The sequence below is a fragment of the Colius striatus genome, chromosome 3, assembly GCF_028858725.1.
Source record: "Colius striatus isolate bColStr4 chromosome 3, bColStr4.1.hap1, whole genome shotgun sequence".
Taxonomy (NCBI): Eukaryota; Metazoa; Chordata; class Aves; order Coliiformes; family Coliidae; genus Colius; species Colius striatus.
Genome location: NC_084761.1, coordinates 2,170,486 through 2,187,432, shown reverse-complemented (window position 1 = coordinate 2,187,432; position 16,947 = coordinate 2,170,486). Strand labels below are relative to the sequence as shown.

The window sequence follows — 16,947 nt, the reverse complement described above, 5'->3', positions numbered from 1 at the left end:
AGACAGGGAGCCATCTCTATTAAAAAAACACAAACCATTTATAAAAGTCACTACATGGTGTGTATCTGAACTGTTGCCCTCTGCCCCAGTAACTTCCACACAAAGGAAGAGGAGTGGAGTCCAGTTCCAGTGTTCAACTCAGTGATGTCTCCTGGAAGGCTTGTACCTTGGCTATTTCAATACCCACTCCCTGTTTGTAAACACAAGGCTGTTTTCCAGACCTTTCACAGGCTGAAGGAGCTTTAACCCAGGCTTGTGAGGCTGAGGTCAGGCTGGGTGGCTTCTCAACTCCTTATTGAAGCAGCACAGACTTCATTGTTGACAACAGAAAGCATCTGCTGCCCTTGCAGCGAGGAAGGCTTAAATTGAGGCTGTCTGTCCTGCCTGCATTGCTGCCTGCTTCTAGTGTTCAAGTGATGTTCCACATGAGTGGAAAGAGCAAGGAAGATGGTGCAAGACAGGAAGGAGGTGGCAGTTCAAGCCCCCTGGGCCAGCAGAGATCACAGTGTTACTGGGCAGTGGAGCATTAAGGCACAGGAGGAATTTTTTTCAGGCAAGGAAAACATGGCAACTAGAGCCAGGGGCAAATGGGGTTAAACCATCTGAGAGGCAGGTAAAAAAGCTCAGACCTGCAGTGAGCCTTCATTTACCTCTTGATTGTATCCATAAAAACCTTGTATCAGTGCAGCACATGATTTATACACAGAAGAGGGAAGCACCAGCTGAGTGAGACAGTACCTGGCCAGAAAAAGGCAGCACAACCTCAAAAAGGTCTTTCAAGTGGAAGGATTCAAGCATAGTGTTACATCCAGTAACTTGGGAACCACAGTCAGTTCCTTTCTTTGATGGTGCCAGGCCACACAGCAAAGGACAGGACAAGTTATTTTCTATCACCAAAGAGTAACTAGTGAGGTATGACAAAACCCAAACAAGAGAGCTATCAAGTTTCCTATGTGGAGAGAGGAATCATCATTTGCAGAGGATCAGACACAAGGGAGTACTTTAAGAAGGGAGCTGTCAGGGAAGGAAACAGCACAGAAATGAGCTAGAGAAGTACAAGACAGGCAAAGGTGAGGGGAAAGGCTCTTTTTGGAGGTATTGACCATTATTCACTATCTCCCCTGTATGACTACAACAGAAATACTGTTTGCAGGAAGGACAGAGTGTGAAGAGATCAGAGGCTCAGGAAGCCCAAGTTCAGCCTTTCTTCACTGTGTTCTGCCACGTTTTTTCTTTTGACTTGCCTTCTGTCACACTTGCCCTCACTGGGCCTGGCACAGCCTGCCTGTAAACACAAGTGCAGGTCCTGAGGCAGGCATGGCTCCTTGGGCAGGGCTGAGGTAGGTTTCAGAGGTACTCCAAGGCTGCCTTCCACAGATGATGTGGGACTAGCACTGTTGACAGAAGAGTAGCCTGAGCTCCCTTCCAGCTTTGGATTTCTTGGGGTGAGATATGGTGAAAGGCTGGCAGTGGCATCTGGCAGCAGCTTGGCCTCCCTCAGTGGTGGTGCATGTCCAGCCCACTCCAGAGCTAAGGTGTCTTCATCACTGGAGTCCTGGCAGCAGTGCTCTGCAGGATCCATATAGACCACTGTAACATCCAAGATCCCACTGGGAGCTGTCACTGGGGGGTAAGAAAAGAAGGAGGTCAGTTTTGATTTGGGAAACATCAAGCAGGCAGGAAAAAAACCCACAAGCAATGCCATAAACCTTCTGCCTACTTACACATGAGGGGAGGGCACTGAGTTCACCCTCATTTTGAACTTCCCCCCTGCTCCCCTGGGCTGTTTGGGTGGGTAGCAGGAGCTATTCAGGAACTGCAGATGCTGCCCAGAGGCAGCAAAAGAAACAGGTAATACAGTGCTCCTAAGAGTGGGCCTTTACCATGTCACTGTGGTGCAAAATGGTCTCACTTTGACATGCTAAGCAGCTACAAAACCTGCCTCGTGTTCTGGAGCAGGACAGAGAAAGAGAACAGACAGATACACCTCTAAACCAGTTTAACAGTTCTAAGCCCTGGGGAAGGGGGAGTTTTTCCAGCTCAGGCTTTTGTTGCCTGAGAAACAGTTTTAAGCAAAGATGAAAAGACAGTTTTAATTCTCTTGTCTGCTTTTTAGAAGGAGCATAAACCCCCTCACCATCTCCATCTCTCTCGCCTTCACTCTCCTGGTCACCCTCATAACCAGAGCAGGAATCTAAACTCCAGTCTAGGAAGTTATCTAGAAGACTCTCTTCCTGAGTGGATAGCTCTGCCGTAGGTGTAGTCACAAAGCTGCCTCTGTCCTCCTGAATGCTGTCTTCTCTCCTCCTGTAGCAAGAAAATGCAGCAGTCAAACATTGAAAGCCAAGGCTTCCTTTCCAGCTATGTCCTTTCCCTAAGAGGCAGGACAAGGTAATTACAGAACTGATCCTATTTAAAGGTGAAGCCCCAGGATACCACAGAGGAGGAAAAGACCTCAGGATAACCTTGAGACACATTGACAGTGCTGAGTTATACTGGCCTTTTAGTTCTCTTTCCAGAGGGAGAGCTAAGGAAAGTCTGAATTTCCACCACGTTTGTGTGCAGGGGACTAGGCTCTGGCTCCTCCTGTTTCACACCCAGCAACGAACAGAGGTGGCTGTAACTCATCATCTACAACAAACATCAAAGGGACAATAAGAGTTAGACCATGAGACTGATTCCCAGAAGGAATAAACAGCCAGGAGGTGGCTCTTTGTCTTCTTTTCTAGAAGGAACCTATCCCAAGTGAGATCTTCCCCCATGTACTCAACAGAGCAGTTAAAGGTCCCTCCAGCCCAAGTCTAAAACTCACTTGATTTACTCTGCCCTCCAAGAGTTGAAAGTTAGAACCCACTCCCCCTTATCTGAAGTTTACTACCTCCTGCTACACCCTGCTCTGAGGGTGAGACAGCAGCAAGTGAAGACAGAGAGCTCACCCACCTTTTCTTTGCCTATTTCTTCATAACGCTCGTCTTCGAAGCGTTGTTTCACTGCAGTCAAGGACACCTGCCTGTAATCCTTTGGGACATCATCATGGAAACTGGGAAGAAAGGTGAAAACCCTGATCTTAGGATGCATCACAAGCAACCATGTTAACAAAACCTGCCAGCTGAAGCAGTCTCCCCTCTGTCCATCAGCTGTGTGCTAAGGAAGCTGGGGTTTCAGCAGAGCTGCTAAGCAGCTAGCCAGGGCATTTGGTTTCTAAGCATACAAACATCTCATTCCTTCTCTGTTCCTTGAGGTAAAGATGCTTTTTGCCTTGTACCCTTTGAAAAAAGAAACATGAGCCACTTGTGCTACTGGAACTCCTGAAGCTCATCAGTTAAGCCAGTTGCAGTTAAGCTGCTCAGCCTTGAGGAGCATCATCCCATCTGCTGTGAGCCAAGGCCAGTACCAGGTGGGAGAAACAGAGCAGCTGTCCCTGAATGGGCCCCTCAGTCTGAGAGAGGGACAGGGCAGTTTCCCCAAGCCACTTCCTTCCTGGGGAAGGGCTGAAGCTGCATCATATCTGCAAGAGCTGGAATCCAAGTACTCATGTGCCCCCCCAAAAGAGTTCCAAAACCATTACCACTTTTGGTGGAGGCTTAGGACACAGGGTAAGAGGTCTTCAAGAGAGAAACCGGTGCACTCAGACAGCTGGCTGGTCCAGGGGTGTGCTGGAGAGGAGAATAAGTAATACTGTGTCACAAAGCTTGCTGGTTCTGGCATCAGAACTGTCTTTATGGGCTAAAGATCACAATCTTTACAAGCTTATGCCCCTGCATGGATGGTTCCAGTTCACAATGAGCTTCAAGGAGAGGTCTAACTTCGTTTTGCCAGGTAAAACTAAGTATATAAGTCTTCAGTCTCATGTAAACACAAAGCTTGCACAGTGATGCTGACACTCTTCAGCACAACTCTTAAAGAGGTAAAATAGGCTGAACTCAACTCTTCATTTTGCAGTCTTACACCTCTCCCCCTCTTCTCATTTGTGGAACATCTTGCCTAAAGACAAAAGACCACCAAAACAACCCAAAGGCAGACAGGCAAGGCAGACTGCCATCCATGCTGCAGCCCCACTGAAGGGGAGGTTCCTTACCTTGCCTTTGCAGGATCTTGGCCAGCAGCAGTGCTGCAGCAGCCAGCTGAGCTGGGGAATACACACAGAGGCTCGTGTTTAGGAGAGACAGCTCACAAATGAAGCTGTAAAGGTGAAGGGTTCTCCTCTCCAGAGAGACCACGTTTGACAACACTTCCTTGTAGTCCACAATGGTGGGTATCTAGTGCAGAAAGGAGAACAGAGGTTGGACATATAACACAAACACCATGTATTTAGAACAGTTGTTTCCAGGAGATGCTGTTTTCATCACATTAGAGTAGTTTCTTGTTATGTTGGGGGTTTTTTTAGCTCCTACACTGACATTGAAACATTCTCCAGTGAAATAAATGGCTTCTTAAAACTGAAGTTTGGACCTCTACAGAGAGACAGAGGGTTTGTATCTGCCTGCTCTGAAATGTGGCCTCCAGTTGCCCCAGGGGAGGGTGAGGCTGGAGCTGAGGCACAACTGTTTCCCTGAGAGGGGTGTGAGCCCCTGTGCCAGGCTGCCCAGGGAGCTGGGGCAGTGCCCAGCCCTGGAGGGATCCCAAAGGTGTGGGGCTGAGGTGCTGAGGGCTGTGGGTCAGTGCTGGGCAGGGTGAGGGGAGGGCTGGGACTGCAGCAGCTCCAAGGGCTTTGCCAACCAACACGATTCCCTGACTCTATGCAGGGTCTCTACAGTGGATTGAGAACACTGACATAACCCCCCAACACCTTTGATAAGGAGAAGTCCTAATTACAACAACCTGACTTGAAGAGCAGCCCAAGGGGTAAAACAACTCCCCATCTGCTTTCCAAACTCACCCTTATCTTTCCTTCTAGGGCAGAAATGATCTCCCCCATCATCCTGACCAAGTCTTCATACTTGTAGGTGTTGTCTGTGAGCCAAACAGCTTCCCTTATTGTCAAGATCTCTTTGCTGATGAAACTGCAACATGGAACGTTATGAAGTTAGCCTCAAAAGAAAGGGAATTCCTGCCCCTGGGCACTCATGTTTTTGTGGCAGATAAACAACTCTGAGGTGCTTTCCCAGGTACAAATAGGAAAGACTGAATAGCAGCTCTCCATTGATTTCAGCTTTAAGCTGGAACTACCTACTAGAAGCTTCCTCATTTAGGAAACCTCTCCTAGGTTGAAATGGAAGATATTAAGGAAATTAACACAGAATAACAACTTTCTGCCACACCATGCACTTCATCTGAGCAGAGCAGACCAAACTAACATTGCTGCAGTTGTTCCTTACAGGGTCCCTCCAAACCCCACTGTTCTGGGATTCTAACCAGCTCTGCTCAGCAGCCAGGACACCTACCGTGTGCAAATGACCATGCAGGCTATTCCCAGGAGCTGGAGTCGAGCCCGTGGAACAGGTCTCAGCTTCAAATAACGATCCACACATCCCACTGTCATGTGTAGGCACAGGCTAGAGAAGTCTTTCATGGTGGCTACTTCTACCAGCCAATCAATCAGGATGTACCTAGAGAGGAGAGACAGACAATGTGCACATTAGAAGCCGTTCAGGCCAGAGGATTTGCAGCCAGAGGCCTGAAGGGTCAATGGCCTTAAGTTGTGTGTGAAATGGGATTCATCAGGGTTCTGATAATTCCCCAGTGAAGTGTCAGGTATTGCTCTGACTGTACATAACACAAGAGTAAAGTAAAAAAGTCCACCTCCCAACAGACCTCCTTCTAGCTTTGTTTCTCTCTACAGATGTATGAGGGAACTAGGCAATGGCTTCTGCTGTGAAGCCTGACTCCTGGATCTGACTTCTTACCTCATTGTTTCATTCATTCCTTTCTGCACTGAGAAGATACTTTGCTTGCTGATAGGAAGGGAAGTCTGAAAGATCTGAGACACCATTTCACTGGAAGATTTTGCTTCTAATCCTAGTTGGCTTCCATTCCCACAAGCTTTGGCTAAAGCTATCTGTAGCAGAGAGAACACAAAAGAAAGGTGGGGTTCTTTTTTGAACCAAACACAAACTAAGGCAGCACAGGATGGGCCTGCTGAAAACAGAGAGCAAACATTACAGACTATTTGGATGAATAGTTCTTAGTTTGGATTAAACATTGAGCCCAGCCTTTTCTTTAGGAGGCAGGCTGAGCCCAGCCCTCTCTTTGGGGGGCAGGCTTTTAAGTCCATCAACCTTTACTCAGTGTCCCACAGACTTCTAAAAGAAAAGGACCTGCAGGCTGGATGCCCACATGCATATAGAGATCTTACTGAGCAATTTTGGCTCTGCTTCTAAAGAGAGGAGTCTAACCCTACAATGGCAGTATAGAAAAGGACAAAGAAAGACAGTTTTCCTGGGGAAAGTCAGTCTTACCTGTGCTTCCCAGCAGCCCTTTGCTGCATAGTCTCGTAGCTTCCTGAGACTTTGGAGGTATCTGCCAGGATCTGACATCTACAGAGAGGAACAGCAACAGATTGCATAAAACATTACCTGGACATGAAGAACAGAAGGACTGTAGCACTAATACCCTGAGAAAAAGCAGCACTGCCTGTGGGTACATCTATTCTGTCAGCAACCAGTCTGTTTCTCATCATGCTGACATTGCTGGTTTCGAGAGTTTCTTCAGTTCTTGCCCAAGGTCTCACAGGAGATGAGCCATCCCACTTGGGATTCCAACCTGAGAGCTGGGGCAGATCTATGACAACACAGGCAGACTTCCACTCCCATTCCTGGAGTAAGAACTAGCCCAGCAGGGTCTATGCCTTAAGCATTGTTAGTATAAAGGAACTTCTGCTTGCACCTCAGCTAGAACTGCTGATAGACTCATTCACTTTAAACACCAAGGCAGATACCAAAGCTCATTTGAGAGAGTTCTTAGCACTCTCCTTGTTTATGAAGAAGCTAAGCTCTGAAGAACAGCAATTTCCTTCTGTGTACACTCATTGCATCTAACAGAGGTCCAGAAGTGACAGTGAAGTTGGCTTGAGACAAAAAAAAGACAGCCCAAACTTACAGCAGCCTTTCTGTTACTTTCCCAAAGGAGGTAGGAGCTGTTTAGACAACCCTGCTTTGAAGATTCTTCAAGCATTTCAAGGGATTCTTTCCTTTTTTCTTCATCCTAAAAAGAAAAGGCATGATGTTTCCTTTTGCTGTCCAGCCCACTGGATGCCAGATCTCAAGAAGCTACAGAAGAGCTCTGTACTGAAAGCTACAGAGCAGCATCAACCAGCTGCAAGCTCCCTTTAGACTGTGAAGGGTGCCCTCACACCCACTCAGTGCTGCCATTTGAAGATCCAGGCTCAGGAAGCAGTGGCTTTCCTCAGTTAGGCAAAAGCCTTTTGGCTTGCTTGCCACTGAATGCTTTTGAGTGGAAGGCTTCCTCTGAGACTTGAACACACTGCAAGCCCATGATCAAGCCCAAATTAATTTCACTGTGGAATGTATAACAAAGTGAATTGACAATGATCATTTAAACAGCCAGTAAGTGAAACTAATGAGAACAGATTCCTGGGTCATTTCAGGAACAGAAGAGTATTTGGCTGATTTCTTCTTTTTCACATCAAGGTAACCACCATGAGCATCACCAAAATAAGTACCCAAACACATCCAAGCAGAAACACTGCTCACCTCAAAGAGATTCAAGACCTTAGCCAAGCAGTGGAGAATAGATCCTTTCTGAGCCTGAAGAAAGCATTAAGATAAAGCATTGTTAAAGAACACAGAAACACAGAATGCTGGGGGTGGGGAGGGACCTCTAGAGATCACTCAGCCCAAACCCCCTGCTAAAGCAGGTTCAGTTCATTCAGGTTACACAACACAATGAAAAACAACAGCACTTCTTGCTAGCAATTCCAGACTGCAATTTTGTTTGTCTTTCAATCATTCCTCCCCCTTGCTTTCCCCAATCTTCTGTTATCTTTGAGACAGCACCAAATCTCTCAGGAGAGACAGTACAGGCCCCCGGCACTCATGATACAGCGAGTGTAGCTTGGCAATAAATTCATTTCAAAGACTGATGCCCAGGCAGTTAAGCAATAAGAACACAGCAGCACCTTGGGGAAACCAATCTTCCTTCCAAAATAGCTAAATCTTATGTCAAATACTCTGTCAAAAGGTCAGAGCAGAGAGAAACCTTACCTTCTCCAGCTGACACTCTGCTTTCAGACTCTCATAGACCACAGCTTTACAACAGCTTCCACTCAAAGACCAGGGAGGCCGGATGAAAAGCCAGATAAAAGGGGCTGCACACACGTTGAGACGCTCTGCCAGGCTGAAGAAGTGAGAGGCCTTTAATCCATTCACTTCTGCACGACCCTCGTCGGAGATGGACACTGAAAAAGCAGCCAGGAATCACTCAAGAGTTTCTTCACTGGAGTTTAGTCAAGTCAAGACACAATAGGATGCAGTCAGGAAAAGGCTGAACAGTCTTTTCCCTTTAGAGCCTTGGAAATAGTGAAGATGGCAAAAGGAGGGGAAAAAGGTATCTTACTACAATGGGTTTTAGGAACTATTAACCACCCTCAATTAGGGGCAAGGATGGGGGTGTTGTACAAATACCAACACTCAAGGCAGTGTTAGTTCCTATCAGTGCACAAGCATCAGTATGCAAGTCACCTGCCTTGCTGGTACCCTCTACAAAGAGGCTCCTCCTGTCACTGCTCAGGTCACACAAGGGAAGTAGGCAGCTTTGTTCAGAGGTTGGCAAAGGAGAACTTCAAAATGGGAATTCATAAGCTCTGCATTGACTTCCTCTCTAAAAGAGCTGTGAACTGTCTTGTCATTGAGCAGCTAGCAGTTTAGTGGCCAGTGCTAATGCCACACTGATAGGTAAAACTGAAGAGCAAATGAGACCCAGCCACTCACTGCAGGCAGCAAACTGGCCTCCCTGTAAACACTTCCCTGGTACAAAAGCATCACTGTTTGAGATCCAGCACAAAAAGCTTTGTAGGCAGCCAGTGAAAAGTGCCAGCTTTACAGTGAAACAATCAGTCTGATTTGCACTCATCAATTAGCTCATCTACTCTTCCCTCTGTCATGCCATCTCCCCAAAGACCCAGGTCCGGGCTTCTGCACTTACAGCCTTCATTGTACAGGTATGCTATCCCCAGCTTCACAGCAGCTTCAAAGTTCCCCTTTTCAGCAGCCCTGAATGGGAAAACAAAGACACTTGAGGTTGAAAGCAGCAGCTGCTTCCAGGCCCACATCTGCAAACAAGTTACTGGGATGGAGGCTGGGCTGGGAATTTGGCAGTCACTGACCATAAGCAGTGTGTGCTTTCCTTGCCCAAGTTAACCACCAGCTATGCTGAGGCTATTTCTGCAGCAACCCTTTCATGTGCCAACATCCAGGGTGATGACACATCATAGAAACTGTTTCTCATGCCCATACAACATCCCTGATGCCAGAATGCAACAACATGGTTTGGTTCTTGGACCCTCAAAGACAGGAGAAGGGGTAATGGACATATACTGGGACACAAAAAGTTCCCCCTAAACCTAAGGAGAAGCTCCTTTGGTGCTGAGATGAGGGAGCCCTGGCCCAGGCTGCCCAGGGAGGGTGTGGAGGCTCCTTCTCAGGAGGTTTCCAAACCCCTCTGGACACATTCCTGTGCCCCTTGAGCAAGAGGAACCTGCTTTGGCAGGGGCTGGAGGAGCTCTGCAGAGCCCTTCCAACCACCCCATTCTGGGATTCTATGACACTCAAGCCCTTGTGCTCCTCCCTGAGGTGCACACAGTAGCCTTCTTCCCAAAGAGCATAACACATGCATCAAAGAATCGTTTTGCTTCCAATTATTTCTCATCAGGACATTTTAACTGAGGGAGTCCCTTCCAATCAGATGGATAAAGACACTTTCCATCCTTTTTAAGCAGATTTATCACTACCCTCTCAAACCTCACTCAGTTTAATACTGAGATGTACCTATTGTTCAGTAAACTGGTTTGCACAACAAGAGCCAAAGCCATCTCAGACTTGGAAATGTGGTTGAGCTCTTGAGCCTCTGAGTTCACTTGGCACATTCCACCACCTGAAGTGGCCAACAGGAACACTGGGAAGGGACTCATCATGAGGGAGTGCAGTGTTAGGACAAGGGGTGATGGCTCCAAACTGGAAGAGGGCAGAGTTAGATTACATACAAAGAAGTTCTTCACCTTGAGGGTCGTGAGGCCCTGGCACAGGTTGCCCAAAGATGCCCCATCCCTGGAAGTGTTCTAGGCCAGATTGGATGGGGCTTAAAAGAACCTCATCTAGTGGAAGGTGTCCCTGCCCATGGCAGGGGGGTTGGAACAAGATGATCTTTAAGGTCCTTTCCAACCCAAGCCATTCTGTAACTCTATGATTCCCATGGAAGCACCAGGAACAGATTTTAGTTAACGTGCTCTGTTCCAAGTATTGACACCTTTAAAGAGAAAGAACTGTGGTACATGCAGCTCAGACATGAAATCAGCAATTCTTCATCACCCTAAGCAAAGGCTTCCACAAAAATGGAAAGTCAGATCCCCCACTTACAGCAAGGACTGGTTAGAATTGCCTGTCTACCTGCCAACATCCTCTTCTACCACACCAGACAAATCTGACTCTTAGAGCTTACCTTTCAAACATCTTCAGGTTGTTTGGAGAAGGCCATATTTCTTGGAAGCTTGCACATGCCCAAACACTAGCATGATTATCCACCAGGTATTTCAGATGTGAGTGCACCTGCAAGAGGAGAAGCATAAAATAATAGTTACTAAAGCAAAAGGACCAACAGAAACACAGATATTTGTGACCCAATTTGAGATAGGTAACTAGTTAATCACAAGCTAACCATAACTCCTTACCTGCCTAATCACCATTAAGGCAAGAGATGCCAAATCAAACTGACCCAAGCAGGCCAAATTCCTACAGAGCACTCAAAAGCTGCTGCTGTTTCTCTTAAACTTGAGTGCTGAGAAACAAAGCTGTTACCAGCACAGCAAAAACCTAATTGTTGCCTTTGGTTTTCTTCAGGTACACCCTGACACGAGAAGCCAGCCATTTCCACAGGCAGCCCTGGCACCCAAAGGCAAAGAGCAGTGTGTGACAGAGGGGAAGCAGGAGCACACTCACAGCTCTGACTGAGAGGATGTCCTCAGCAGGAAGGCCCTTCAGAACATGAAACAGAACATCCTCAGGCAGACTTAACAAGGTCAGGACTCGAGGCCGTTTTCTTATCCTTCTCTTCGAAGGGAAAGAAAAACACCTGGAACATCTACAGTGAACCACTGGAAAACAAAACCACAGGACACTTTAGTTAGTGATGGAGCAGCACCAGGAAAAAAAGGCACTAGACCTACACAAACTTTCTGGAGTACTTATTTACTGCAGCATAGGACACTTCTCCAAGCATATTAACCATAGAGAAATGGAATGTGTCACATCATACTGTAAGATTAAGCCACTTGTTCAATGTAGGCAACTAAGAGGCTTGGGTGGCTCATGCTCAAGTCCTCTTCACCAAGGAGAACCCCTCTGTGCCCTAACTCCATCCTTTGACTATATTTAGAGCACTGCTACCTTCTCCCCATGCTCCAACTTTGCCTTGTCAAGCATCCCTTGGAATGCAACCAGAGCTGAAACCAAAGCTCATCTTCCAAAGCAGATGGTTGCTGCTGTGGGTGCTCATGGAAGAGCCCTAAGAAGCAGGTAGCTCTTTGAAGTTTCAGCACCTTCTAGCAATCATTATGGCATCACCTCCACCTTTTGCTCCTCAGTAAGGCATTCCTCATGAGAGGAAAACATTCTAACAGGTGAGGTAAAGCCAAAGAGAGCACAAGAGTGCTGCTCACTGGTAGAGACTCACACTCCAGGGTACAAAGACCAATCCCTTTTCCAATGCCTGGAGCCATGGCCTCTGCACAAGCAACAGAGGAAACCTGGTTGAAGTCTTAAATGAAGAGATTATACTTGGGAAATTTATTTCATAGAATGGTAGGAGCTGGAAGGGACCTTTAGAGATCATCTAGTCCAACCTCCCTACCAAAGCAGGTTCACCTAGATTAGGTCACACAGGAACGTGTCCAGGTGGGTTTGGAAACCTCCTGAGAAGGAGCCTCCACATCCTCCCTGGGCAGCCTGGGCCAGGGCTCCCTCACCTCAACAGTGAAATAGCTTTTCCTTCATCTTAAAAAGCTTAAGAGACACAGTGTCCATCAGGGAGCCCAATACTGTGCACCATGCAAGGGCTAGAATTACCCCCTTTACACTAGCTCATTATTAGGCTGTGTATTTTTGATGTCAAGGAGAGCACTATGAGCAGTATAATACCTGTACCAAGACACCACATGCTATTTATGCAGTAAAATCAAGTCAGAGCTAAGCAGCCTCTGTAGATGATCAGGTCAAAGGTGTAAAATGACAGAACAAAGCAGCTCTCAAGATTTCTTTTCACAAAGAAAGTGGCTGAAAAGCCAAGGTGAAGACTGAGAACTTTAGTAAGTCAACTATTTGTCTCCATTAATATTTCTTCTCCTTTGGTCTGCTCTTCTGCTTTAAGCATTTAACATCTCCTAGCTATGACCCAACACACAGAAAGCCTCATGATCTCATACTAACCTCTGATCCTTCCCCCAGAGCTTCAGTGATTGACTGGAGAAGCAACACATTGCTGCTTCTCTTTGGGAAGACCAACAGCTTTTACTAGCTGCAGGTGCAGCAAAGGGATAAAACACATGGACTAGCCCATTAGATCCTCGTGCCTTGCTCAGAGATGTGTTAATGCATCTGTACATACACGCTCTTAATGACCTTAGCACTTCAGGTTTAATGAAGTGAACCACCAGCCTGATATAAAATAGCATCCAATGTCTCACCAGTAGCACATACCTGTCTATTAAAAAGCTATTCCTATGAAAAATAAAAGCTTGTTGACACCTGCAGGGCAGAACACTGCTATCCTTTACATGCTCTTTCTCCCTGGAAAAAACTTCAGCAGTATTATTGTCATGAAAAAGAAAACGGAGCAATGACAATGAAACCTCGTTGAACACTTGAAGGACTGAGGATCACAGGGCAGCTCGGGGAAAGAGGACAAATGGATTTCAAAAGACAGGAAGCCAGAAAGGGAGATTTTCAATGTGTGGCTTCACAAGCTCGGGAGTGGTTTAGGCTGGAGGAACTCTCTGGCGATCATCCAGCCCAAGCATTCTGCCTCGGTGTGCTCTGCTGCAATGGGCTGCCCATCCCGTCTCTGAGGACGGAGACTCCACAAGCGCTCTGAGTAACCGCGTTAGAGCAAAACTCGGCTTTCCTGACGTTTGAATGGGCTCTCCCGCTCATCCTTTCGCACTCAACACCTTCCCGAACGTCTTACGAGTTACTCCGCACATCACCAGGGCTGGTTCGGAAGGCAGAGGCGCAAGAGCGCTCAGACATCTGCCAGCTAGCGGGATGGGAGAAGAAGAGCCCCCGGGCGGGGGACGCGGGCGGGCAGCGCTCCGCGGGCAGAGCCGTTTCCGAGGCGGGAGGAGGCCGCGGCGCTGCCCGTCCGCGCCCCCCGCCCGGGCCCGGCCGCGCCACCGCCGCCCCGTTTGAATTTGGGCGCGCAGCCGCCACAGCCCCGCCACAGCCCCGCCACCGCCGCCGGGCCCCGCAGCCGCCCCTCAGGTGGGTGTCCGGGCAGCACCCGCGGCTCAACTCAGCGCTGCCCTCACCTCCCACCGCCCTCAGCGCACCCTCGGGTTGGGCACAGCGCGGGGCTGGGCGGCCAGAGGTAACCGCGGAGGCGCTTAGAGCACAGAGGGAGAGAGGGAGAGAGGGATGAAGCGGCACCGCGGGAGCCCGCGGCCGGGCCCGCACTCACCGCCCGCCTTCATCGCCGCGCGTCCCCGAGGAGCGAGCGCAGGCCGCCGCGCCCAGCACAGCCCGGCGCCGACTGAGGGGCGCCGCGCGGGGGCGGGGCCTGGCCGGCCGGGAGGCGTGGCTTGGGAAGATCACGCCCCATTAGCCACGCCCCCTCGCCTCAGCGCGGGTCAGGGAAGGCGCAGGCGGCCAGGCCACGCCCCCTCATGGCCCCGCCCCCGCCCGCCATAGGCCGGGCTCCGCTCGGCGACGCCTACTGGCCGCGCGCACTTTTTTTTTAAACACAACAGGCTCCGCGATTGGTCGAGCGGCCGCGGGGAGGCGGGGCCAGACCCGCGCCCGAGGGCGCTGATTGGGCGACGAGGATGCGAATTCGAATCGGGGCAGTTGGCGGGTCGAGCATCTCGGGGCGCATGCGCAGGGGCACGGGTCACCACCCCCCCACCCCAGACCCCCATCGCAGTGAGGCGTCGCCATGGCAACCCGCGCCCGTTGCCCGGCTGTTCCCCTCACGGCCTGTTCCCGCCCGCTGTCGCTCCCAGGGGCACGGTGCCCAGGCGGGGAGCCCACAGGCACCCGCAGCCACCTCCTCTCGTGCTGAGGCTTGTGTCTTATTTCCACCCGGAGTGTCCTCAGCACCTCAGCTCCACGCCTTTGGGATCCCTCCAGGGCTGGGCACTCCCCCAGCTCCCTGGGCAGCCTGGCACAGGGGCTGACACCCCTCTCAGGGAAACAGTTGTGCCTCAGCTCCAGCCTCAGCCTCCCCTGGGGCAACCTCTTTGTCCTATCATTCATTATTGGGGAGCAGAGCCCGACCCCCAGCTCCCTGCAGCCTCCGGTCAGGGAGTGTCAGAGAGTGCTGCTGGCTGCCCTCAGCCTCCTCTTCTCCAGCCTCAACACCCCCAGGGCCCAGCACAGGGGACAATCCCTGCTCTGCTCCTGCTGCCACCCCACTGCTGATCCCAGCCAGGATGCCCTTGGCCACCTAGGCCACACAGCACAAAGCCCTGCTCCTGTGCTCCTGCCCTTTCATGGGCTTGCATAAGGATCAGGAGGAATTACAAAGACAATGAAGAGCCAAAGTTCAGTCTTGAGCCAAGGAGCTGGAGAAAAGCCCTGATCCTCAGTAGGCAAAGTGCAGAGAGCAGACAGAGTTGTATCACAATGGCTGGCAGACAAAGCAACACAGGGGAAAATCAGTTCCTGCTTTAGCTCACCTGAAGGCTTTTGTGAGACATTTAGAAAAGAGCAGCAAGGATAGGAGCTGTTGTGTCATCAGGCATAAAATGACTGCATCACAATTTGTGTTGGCTGGAAGCTTTGCCAACATTATGTACCTTGAATAAACATCACCATGTTTCTTCCTGGTAGCGTGTAGAGTTTTATTTAAGGACAACCCTGGGTTTCACAGATACTTTTCATCAGTAGGACACAAACTTCTGGATGCTTCTCTGCTTATCCACCCTTGGAAGAGGTTGAGAGAGCTTTGAAATCTCACCAATGATCTCATTTGATGGTTGAGGATGCTGAGCTCAGGTGGCTTCTCAGAGCTCACAACGCTGCCCCTCACATTGACCCACAGCCCTGTGCAGGGGACAAGCTACTGTGGCTCCCATGCAGCTCCACCTCTGCCTCTGTCCTTAATATTCCCTTAATATTCTCTGTCCATAATATTCCTGGGAAGCACAGACATGAAAAAGCAGTACCAGCAGCACAGGGAATATTTAGCTTCTTACAATTGTAAAGCTTTTGGAGTTAAAAAGTTAATCATGCTCTTGGCTTTTGTTCCTTATTTCTTCTCCCCCTCACAGCTGTTTCTGTTCACTAAAAATAAGTTGAAGCAGCAAACAAAATATGAATAATCAGCTTCCCACAGAGTAGGAGATGCTCCTTGAGTCATAGGTGACCTGTGGTGAAGAGTCCCCTCAGGTAGATCCCATTCCTTCCAGACATTGCAGCAGAAGGCAGGGCACAGGGAAGGTTATACTTGAGGGAGAAGTTATAAACCAAAACCTGGGTGGGCACATGAAGGTTGAAGCTGAGATTTTCAGCAGCAGTACCCTTTGGCCTGTTTTGTCCCTTCTGGAATTGGATGGCAGAACATCCAGATAGTTTTATGACTGGCAGACAAACCAGATCAGAAGCTGACTGGTGTGTGGTGGGATTCACGTTGCCTACACGTGGTCATCTGCAAAGATCTTCAAAAGCCTGTGGTGTCTGCAGCCCCTGCCCAGAGCCAGCAGATGGGACAGGAGGGGCACCTGTGCCCTCTTCAATGGGCAGCCAGACATTGTCCTAAACACTTCTGCACCTCCTCAGAAAGCCACAGCACAGTTAAGGATTGGTCCCTGCAGAGGAAAAGGCTGGCTAGTTTGTGTTTTAATCACTGTTGCCAGCTTCTGAGCTGCATTTCCCTTATTTATCACACCTCTTCCTCCACAGAAGGACACCCAGAGCGCTGTGTTTCTCCTAAACCAAAATGCCTCTTTGCTCCCACATGTGTTGGCTGTGGAAGTGAGGGTAAATAGAAGAAAGGCTTTTTGTTTGCCTTGGAATGCTTACTCAGCATACCAGCAACCCTGTGATACTGCTGGGGTCAGAAGATGTTGCTACACCAGCTGAATTTCCAGTCAAGGTGTTAATCCCTCTTATGAAGAGGTTCAAGTGCCTGAGACCTTGAGCAACACCCACAGTCAGTACTGTAGGTAATACAGAACTAATATCAATACTACAGTATTATTCCACCAACACCATTACCAAGCCATATCCACAGTCAACAGCAACAGTCCTCTGGCAGAATCTGCTGAAAAAATACCTTTTCATCAAGCAAATACCAACTTGAGCTTTTTCCAAGCCTGTTTCTGAGAGGAGGATTGATTGCTGCACAGATGATCAGCCCCTGGTGTCCTGTTTCTCAGCAACTTCAGCCTTTTAAGCCTTTTCAGATGTGCATTTGTGAAAGTCTTGGGAGAGCTAGCTCAGTTTTTCCACCCTAATTTGTGTGTGGGTTGTGATGGAATTCAAATGTGCAGATTTTAAGGGCAGACCAAAGACAAATAGGACTTAATAGCAAGTGACCTAAACACATATGGATGTAGCAGCCTGT

The 16,947-nt window shown here is 49.0% G+C and overlaps 1 protein-coding gene across 1 annotated transcript; it reads right to left on the bottom strand.

The window, feature by feature from the left end:
- Window positions 1-70: 70 nt before the first annotated feature.
- Window positions 71-13,902, bottom strand: CCNF (cyclin F). The gene is made up of 17 exons (XM_061992658.1): window positions 13,843-13,902; window positions 11,112-11,266; window positions 10,615-10,721; window positions 9,103-9,170; window positions 8,163-8,356; window positions 7,653-7,706; window positions 7,039-7,143; window positions 6,399-6,476; window positions 5,847-5,998; window positions 5,385-5,549; window positions 4,880-5,003; window positions 4,079-4,259; window positions 3,569-3,656; window positions 2,941-3,040; window positions 2,501-2,631; window positions 2,138-2,307; window positions 71-1,623 (listed from the first exon to the last, which is right to left on the bottom strand). Exons 1-17 carry the CDS (start codon window positions 13,853-13,855, stop codon window positions 1,175-1,177), a joined length of 2,334 nt encoding a protein of 777 aa, XP_061848642.1. The 5' UTR covers window positions 13,856-13,902; the 3' UTR covers window positions 71-1,174.
- Window positions 13,903-16,947: the final 3,045 nt, after the last annotated feature.

Coding starts and splice junctions, on each gene's coding strand:
- CCNF (XM_061992658.1), bottom strand. Junction 10,722..11,111: donor ACATCCTCTCAGTCAGAGCT/GTGAGTGTGCTC, acceptor CTCCTCTTGCAG/GTGCACTCACATCTGAAATA. Junction 1,624..2,137: donor AGGCGAGAGAGATGGAGATG/GTGAGGGGGTTT, acceptor CTTACCCCCCAG/TGACAGCTCCCAGTGGGATC.